Here is an 8,711-nt window from a genome sequence, read left to right as displayed (position 1 = left end):
TCATGGATATCAGGAGCGCGATGACGAGCTTCACCGCGTGCAAAGTCCAGTATGTGAGTCGGAAGAAGAATGAGCTGGCTCATGGTTTGGCGGCGCTAACAAGGAGCATAGGAGACCAATTGGTGATCGCAGACGTTCCACCAAGCCTTCGATCATTGATGTTGGCCGAATATAGTGCTCCCTCTGAGTAGGCTAATCTACTCTGATCTAAAAAAAATTTATCGGGATTGATTGATCGCAATGAACAACAAACTGAACATGTAGGAAACGAGAATCAGTCGCATAGTGCGCTAATCAAAATATGGCGCCACATCAGCGTATTTTATTCCTTGCACGCTTGTGCCAAATTTTGGAACCAATTCAACGTATTTTTAAATTCAGACACTAAATTGAACATTGTCGGTAAATTTAAGTACCGCCATTGTATTTACCACAAAAAAATGTATCTATTCTAAAGAAAATATATCTGGTGGCCTTTTTGGGAAAGAAAAAGAACGAAATGCACCACAGACATGCAGTTTTGGCTGCTCATATTTTTACCCGTTTGACCCAACCTGTTCGAAGCTGACCCCGATCGATAAGCCGTAAGGCTAGTCATAGTGGGAGTAACATAAGTAGTAACATAGATGCCACATAAGCAAAAAGATGACGTGTCATGTAATTAAAGAGGAGCAAGACAAATAGAGTAACATATTACCATCACATAGCGGTTTTCAATACAAAATGAGTCTACAAAGCAATAAATAAAGATATGCATGTTACTACACCTATGACACTTTTCACTATGAAGATGGTAACATGAACTAGTAACATATGTATGTTACTAGTCTAAGTTACTCCCCACTATGAGTAGCCTAACAGCGTAGAGCCCACCCATGTGACACAAGTAACGAAGTGTACTAGCCAGGTCGACCACGAGCGAGACAACCATTCAAGTAGCTTTTAGGCTAGTCATAGTGGGGAGTAACTTAGACTAGTGTCATGCATATGAGGTTATTTTATATTACTATCTTCATAATGCAAAGTAATATAGATGCTTGCATTTATTGAATTGTAGACTCATTTTATTTTGGTTTGCGTTATGTTATGGTAACATATTATGTTACTCTAAACATCTTTCTTCCCATTAACTACATGAAGCAAGCTTGTTTTGAAATGTGTTATGTTACTAGCTAAGTTACTCTCACTATGACCAACCTTATCACATACACAATTCATGAATCGTGCCATTTTATAACTCTAGGGCTGCAAACGAGTTAAGTTCGAGTGAGTTAGATTAATCTCTCAATTTTTACTAAAACTCGAGTGAGCTCAAATTAAGCGAAGCTCATGGTCGAGCTGTAAAAAGTGGCTCGTGTTCAGGTTGTAACGGGCTTGAATAAATCGAGCTAGTTTTGACCTAAATACGATTTTTTAATAATTTAAGAAAATTTTCTAAACAAAATAGGCTATAAATACAATATAAGAAACCATTATATAATTCAACTTATTTTTCTCTCAATTTAATTCTAGTACCCCCATTCCTTTTATATTAGGTGCATTTGTTTTTTCATAAAATTTCACAATGTAAGATGCATTTTTTGCGGGAAAACTTCTAATCTATTCATATTCAATCATGTCAATCCAACGGAAACCAGAAATAATAATAAATTACATCAAGATCTGTAGACCACCTAGCAACGACTACAAGCACTGAAGCAAGCCGAAAGCGCGCTGCTGTCATCGCCCCTCCTTCATCGGAGTCGGGCACAACTTGTTGTGGTAGACAGTTGGGAAGTCGTCATGCTAAGGCCCCATAGGACCAGCGCACCAGAACAGCAACCGTCGCCGATGAAGAATAATGTAGATCGGAAAGATCCAAACCGAAGACACACGAACGTAGACGAACAACGACGAGATCCGAGCAAATCCACCAAACACAGATCCGCCGGAGACACACCTCCACACACCCACCAACGATGCTAGATGCACCGCCGGAACGGGGGCTAGGGTGGAAGACCTTTATTCCATCTCCAGCGAACCACCACTGTCTCGCCTTCATGAGTAGGACACAAACCCTAACAAAACCGAAAGAAATGATTAAAAACGGAGCCCTCCCGCCGGCCCTTGCCACGATCCACCGCCCCCATGGCCCTAGGGCCAATCCAGACGAGGCGGACCTACGGCGGTGCCAGTGAGAGGCAGGAATCCTAACTTTTGTTTTTAAGATGCATTTATTCTAATTCATCATAATTTCGTTCTTGGCGGAGAAATTGGGAATCCGTGGATGGCTTCTCAATCCGATCTGCCGCCTCTGCCTCACTTATGTCGAGATTGTCTCTCACCTTTGCTGAGATTGCCCCTTCTCGCAGGAGGTGTGGAGGACTGTCAATGCCGCCGAAGGGATGACCAACCCGAGCCCACCAAACACCGATTCTTCAATTAACTTGTGGTGGGAGGAGTACCTTGCCACGGTCTCCGACCGGAGCATGAGGGAGCATAGTGGAATCATGATGTACTCGCTTCGGAACGTTTGGAAGGAGAGGAACCGACGTGTTTTCATTGGCAACAGGATGACCTACCGAGAAGTGGATAATCTAGCCTTGGCATATATTCGCTTGCACAGATCTAGTTGTTTCCTCTACCGCGAGTAGTCCGCATGCCGTTCAGGATTTTTCGGGTTTTCCCTCCAAAGAAAACTTTGTGTAAATCTTTGTAACACTCTTCTTCTTCTAATTGAAAGGCTGCGTTCCTATCAATTACTCGGAAAAAAGTACAGTATTTCTCACCTGATTGCATGTGTCTCTCTTTGTAGAGAAAAAAAAAGAAAACTATATCTCCCCCGATTGCATGTATATCTTTCTTCCTAGTTTACTTGCCGCTAATCAATAAATTAGACATGGGTAATTTCATCCTAAATTATCTATAGTTATGTGATTTGGTCACCGTGCTGAAAATAATACATCTTACATAAAGGAACAGAGGGACTACTAGCAAGAGATGAGAATGAAGATACGTCTGCTCTCAAACTTTGACCAAAATAACAAGACATTTAAGACATGGCTGACAACATACCATATTGAGGTTAAATTTTCTTTGCACTTAATTAAACTTTCATGTTTGTAGTAGGTAAAGTGAAAAAAAAAATCATACACAACATATATGGTAATGAATTATCCTATTTAGTTTTCATATATATCAAAATTACATAGTATAATTATATAATGTGAGGTTGTCGAGCTAAAATTGAGCGAGCCAGTGTTGGATCATGGCCAGCTCGTTTCATGATTGAGGTTCATAAAGTGTTCATCCTCAGCTAGTCTCTTTTTGAGTCGATCTTAAGTCGAACCAAAATATGAGTCATTCTCAAGTGGCTCACCAGCCTCGAGCATTTTTGCAGCCCTACATAGCGAAGCCGAGAAGCCGCCCAACATTACAACATGCCCGCTGCATGGTTCGAGCGCATGTACAAGACATGAAATGGAAAGATATCACCGTTCACCACGCATGGAAAGATGTGATTCGGAATCAGTCACTTACCAAACCTGGAGCACCCATCAGTGATTGCTCATTTCCAAACGGGCCTTATTTCTTTCCCGGTTGGTTCGAAAATTTGTCGAGCTTCATTATATATCAGTATCAGCTCTTTCCTTTTCATCTCTTTAGACTAGACTAATAGGTGACGAAGCTAAATGAAAAAGCTCACACTACGGCGACTGCTGGCCGTAGCCATTAGTGTTGGAGCAGTCTTCATAGCCTTTACACCAGAGACATCTCACCGCTGCGACGCTGCTCAGGCGGTGGCTAAAAGCATCTTCGTCGACCACACGGGCCGTGGTGACTTCAAGACCATCCAAGCAGCCATCGACTCCGTCCCTTTCGGCAACAACCAATGGATCCGTGTCCACGTCGCCGCCGGCACTTACACGTGATATGTGCATCTTTCATTTGTTTCACACATAGTATAAACGTTGTCTCAAAAGAAAAAAAATCTTTCATACAGACACCATGTGCGTACGTAGTTGATTGTTATAATAATGAAGCAGATTTTGACTATGTTTTTTCATATTCTCGTAATGGATACACGATGAAGTGAGAACGTGACTGTGCCATTTAACAAAAGCTTCATCCTGCTGGAAGGCGAGGGGAGGTTGCAGACGTCCATCGAGTGGGCCGACCATGCCGGCGGGTCGTCCACCACCGCCGACACCCCAACTTTTGCCTCTCATGCCGACGATTTCATGGCCCGTGACATCACGTTCAAGGTTAGTATGTCACCCCAACGGTTTTTCTCACCGCCCATATGATTGCCAGAAGATTTCAACCTTGACTTGATTTATCATTGTAGAACACATACGACGGGGCCAGCCTGGCGCAAGCAGTGGCTGCCCTAGTTGACGGGGACCGGTCGTCATTCTATGGATGTGGCTTCTTCAGTGTTCAGGACACGTTGTGCGATATGGCTGGGAGGCACTACTATGAGAATTGTGTCATCGGCGGCGCCGTGGACTTCATCTTTAGCAACGCCAGGTCCATCTTTCAGGTGCAAATTAAATCAGGCCTGCCTATCAACTCTCAACATGTGTGTTTTTGTTTTCTAGAGAAAAAGGGCTTCTGCGGCCCTGGCTCCATTGCATACCAATGAAACCCAGCATGTGTGTTGTTGATGATGGAATTGTGCATGTATGTTGTAGGGATGTAATCTATGGACAGGAAAGTTAACAAAGACGCTGGGATCCATCACGGCGCATGGGCGAGACAGTGACAAAGATGACACCGCATTTGTGTTCAAACAATGCAAGGTGGGCGGCTTCATGCCGATATACCTCGGACGTCCATGGCGAGACTATGCTAGGGTCATCTTCTACCAGACCAACATGTCTACCGTTGTGGACCGCCAAGGTTGGGACATCTGGAACTCCAAGGGCAAAGAGTGAGTTTTAAACAAGCGGATCATCTAGAATGGATTTTGTGCTTCTGAGTGTGCTTGCACATTTACTTTCAAAACATTAAAATGATTTTTACATTCTTAAAAAGTTGATAGTATATATGGTAGTATATTATGCACTTCCGGAATTTCTTAAGAAAAATGGCATTTTTATATACTTAAAAACCCTGAAAGGGGTCCATAGAATAGTACCCTTTTTTTGCGGAAGATAGAATAGTTCCATTTTGTACACTCAGGTTAGTTTCTTCCAAGCGACACAAAGAACAAGTTTTTTTTCTTCTTCACCAAACTTAATGTCTACACATCCTCCCTCTGTAAACTAATATATGATCTTTTAGATCAATATCTTATTAGTTTACAGAGGAAGTAATACTTAGTATGTGTATGCATGATTGTTATTATTAAAAAAAGAAAATACTATATTTTCTTGAGCCAGGATTGTGTGCTTCTGTGCTCACATAATAGTTTCATGTCGATCGTGCAGTTAAACGGTTGCACATATATATGATTTTCTTGGTCTTTGGTTTACTTGCAGGGGATTGCTAACGATGGTGGAATCGGAGTGCATAGGGGCGGGGTCCAACACGACGGAGCGAGTACCGTGGGCCAAGCAGCTGAGTGGCAAAGAAATCGCTACATTCGTCAGCTTGTCCTACATCTCTCCCGATGGCTGGCTCGACGCACAGCCACATTAGCATTTCCAGCAGGCTACTCCTAGTTAGCATTGCACAGGAAGTTTACCACGACCATCAGATCATGTGCCGGGACTAGGATGCATGCATCACCCATGAAAACTGATGCACTCTGCGTGTATGGAGCTGCTTAATAAAAGATTAAAGGACATGTTTAATTATGGATCGATCTCCCGCTACTAGAAATCCTCGCTTTCCATGCCAGGCAAAATACAAGGAACGACCTGAAAATGGTAAAAAGAACGTTTCCTTACGGATATTCCAAGAAAACGCGAGAGGGGAATAGAGAATGTCGATAGGAAAATGGGAAATAAATCCTTTCTTGTTGTTTTGTGTCTAACAATGCAAGGAATGCGTCGATCCCAACAATTTAAAATAGTAGAACTTTGACCACATGGCTGCTCCCACGTAAAATCTCTCTCTCCACGGCTTCTCTTGCTGGGCTGAAATTTTTTCACGGAAAGGTTGAGTATAAGTGAAGATCATAGTAATATTAATTCCTTTCAATCACATTTCAACAACTATTTATGATCCAAAGTTCACATATTCGCATGCATCTTGGACAATGTCTTTGCAAGAGTGACACGGGAACGAGGATAGAGGGAGGAGCGGACCAGGGAGAGAAAAGATAAGAGGAAGGAGACAATAGCTCATCGGTTGAGACTGCCCGCAGGATAGCCTCTCAGGCCTAGGCGAAGGGAGTGCCGGGAGGGGCGGGCACCCTCGTTGATGATGAGGGCACCACTGCGGGTGCGGCGCCGCTACGGCGTCTCTTCCGGCTCTGGCTTGACGGGACGGAGAGCCGGCGTGCCGGAGGAGAGCGAGCCGGAGCCTGACGACGAGGACGTCGGCTCCATTCGCCACGGCGTCCAGAACTGCCGCAGCGGCGAGAGATGCACGGCCGCGTCGGGTACTCGAGGGGCGGCACGTTGCCGGTCTCGATGTGGTCGAGAACGGCCTCGAGGGTGCGGCCAGGGACGCCCCACCACTCGCGCCGTCCATCGGCGTTGAGGCGGCCGCGGGGAATGACGCCGTTGACAGAGGCGATCTGCTCCTCGCGGCGGCGCTCGAAGTACATCGTCCACAATGTTTCGCTGTCGGGCGCGTACCTTGGCTCGTTCCGCTGCTCCTCCGTCAGGGAAGAGCGGATGCGGGCGCTCAGCCTCCATGCCCCCGGCACGCGCATGTCAGGGGGCGACGGGTACTCGGCCTTGTAGAGGAGGCGCGCCTCCGGCTCTTGGAGGTGTCGGCGGCCGAAGCCGTTCGCCGCTGCGCCATCGCCTGAAAACCTCTGATAACCTGGATGAATTTTTGGTATAAGAAAGACACATGTGATAATGGTTATCTCTGTTTGAACCTTAATAGAATAGTGGCGGATTTACGACGTGTTTGCCTAATTCAGAGTGATCACAAGTTTGACGATTTATGTACCGCCTCCATCAAGAAATGCATGTCTAATTAGATTAGTTTCAAGCATTGTTTCCGGTTGATGCAAAAACATATGCATGATTTCTTTGTTTGCCCTGGTCATGCATGGTCTGTTCCATCATTATTTGTGGAAGTGAATTTTATCCCTACGGGTAGCTACACGTATACCACCATTAGTGTAGGATTATGTTACATGAGATATGCGTTGTTCAATCTTGAAATGGTAAAAAGTCATGACTAAAAACATTTCAATATTGTGCTCTATTATTTTATGGGAAATAGGATCATAGTGTTGCGATAGATGTTGCGGCTAGCTAGAATTATTGCTTGATGGATGGAACTCCCTTAAAGGTGTACATTCAAGAGTTATTTTATTCTAAACCTTGAATGTTTCACAACAAAGAGAAGAAATTTTTCAATACCCGGAAGTCGATGTTTTTGCCAAGATATGTGACTCGGCTATATACTATCGCAATTGACATGAGGATGTTCCTTTGGGTTGGATGGAAAGTATCACATGTGACAATGAATCATTATTTCTAGCCTTAATCAAATATCCACAATGTGATAATCTCCGTCGTCACACTCATGCCTCACCCACATCGTTGACAATGTTGACAATTTTGCTCCTCTGCTAACACAATCATATCTTAATATGCTTACTTTAATGATCACTACAATAATAGTAAACACGAACATGTCATCAAACCAAACCAAAATCGTCTTCCTGGTCTTGTCTCTTCAGGTTAACCTTAAAATTATTATTCTTACATTTCATTTTGTCTGAAACCTATTTAGGCATTTTGTTCTACAGAAAACCTAAAGTATATATTTTGCATGATATGGTAAAACTTTGCAAAATAATTTGTTAACTGAAACCATACCGGAGTGCTATATTGTGTTATATCTTCTATAACTTAAAAACACAATATATTTTTTTTGGAAAAACTTCCGATCTATTCATCTTCAATCATGACAGTACAACGAATACTAGAAATAAAAATTACATCCAGACTCGTAGACCACCTAGCGACGACTACAAGCACCGAAGCGAGCCGAAGGCGCGCCGCCGTCATCGCCCCTCCATCGCCGGAGCCGGGCACAACTTGTTGTAGTAGACAGTCGGGAAGTCGTCGTGCTAAGGCCCCATAGGACCAGCACCTCAGAACAGCAACCGTCGCCGATGAAAAATAATGTAGATCGGAAGGATCCAAACCGAAGACACACGAACGTAGACGAACAACGACGAGATCCGAGCAAATCCACCAAAGATAGATCTGCCGGAGACACACCTCCACACGCCCACCAACGATGCTAGACGCACCGCCGGAACGGGGGCTAGGCGGGGAGACCTTTATTCCATCTTCAGGGAGCCGCCGCCGTCTCGCCTTCCTGACGACACAAACCCTAACAAGATTGAAAAAAACGACTAAAAACGGAGCCCTCCCGCCGGCCCTTGGCAGGATCCACCGCGCCTCCATGGTCCTAGGGCCACCGGAGACGAGGTGGACCTGTGCCCGCGCCGGCGAGAGGCACGAACCCTAACTTTCTTTCTTGGAGGAAAGGAGGAGGCGGAGCCCTGGAGAGAGATATTATTGGTTCATCTGCTGAACTGGAGATTAATTTTATTTTGAAAGAATTAAAACATTATAACCCCTTTTTCA

At 44.4% G+C, this 8,711-nt stretch overlaps 1 protein-coding gene across 1 annotated transcript; it reads left to right on the top strand.

Annotated features, from left to right (window-relative positions):
* Nucleotides 1-3,671: 3,671 nt before the first annotated feature.
* On the top strand, nt 3,672-5,622 carry LOC119338527 (probable pectinesterase 29). The gene is made up of 5 exons (XM_037610854.1): nt 3,672-3,907; nt 4,073-4,244; nt 4,328-4,522; nt 4,674-4,912; nt 5,463-5,622. The coding sequence occupies exons 1-5, from the start codon at nt 3,672-3,674 to the stop codon at nt 5,620-5,622; spliced, it is 1,002 nt and encodes a 333-aa protein (XP_037466751.1).
* The last annotated feature ends 3,089 nt before the right edge of the window (nt 5,623-8,711 follow it).

This window comes from Triticum dicoccoides, chromosome 7B, assembly GCF_002162155.2.
Source record: "Triticum dicoccoides isolate Atlit2015 ecotype Zavitan chromosome 7B, WEW_v2.0, whole genome shotgun sequence".
In the NCBI taxonomy this organism is placed as follows: Eukaryota; Viridiplantae; Streptophyta; class Magnoliopsida; order Poales; family Poaceae; genus Triticum; species Triticum dicoccoides.
Note: the sequence above shows the minus strand (reverse complement) of the source record. Positions and strands in the feature narration are given on the sequence as shown.

Excerpts from the sequence above, each read along its gene's own strand:
- LOC119338527 (XM_037610854.1), top strand. The coding sequence starts at position 3,672 with ATGAAAAAGCTCACACTACGGCGACTGCTGGCCGTAGCCATTAGTGTT. Across the intron at positions 4,245-4,327 it reads CCCGTGACATCACGTTCAAG|AACACATACGACGGGGCCAG; the intron begins GTTAGTATGTCA and ends TTATCATTGTAG. Across the intron at positions 4,523-4,673 it reads ACGCCAGGTCCATCTTTCAG|GGATGTAATCTATGGACAGG; the intron begins GTGCAAATTAAA and ends TGTATGTTGTAG.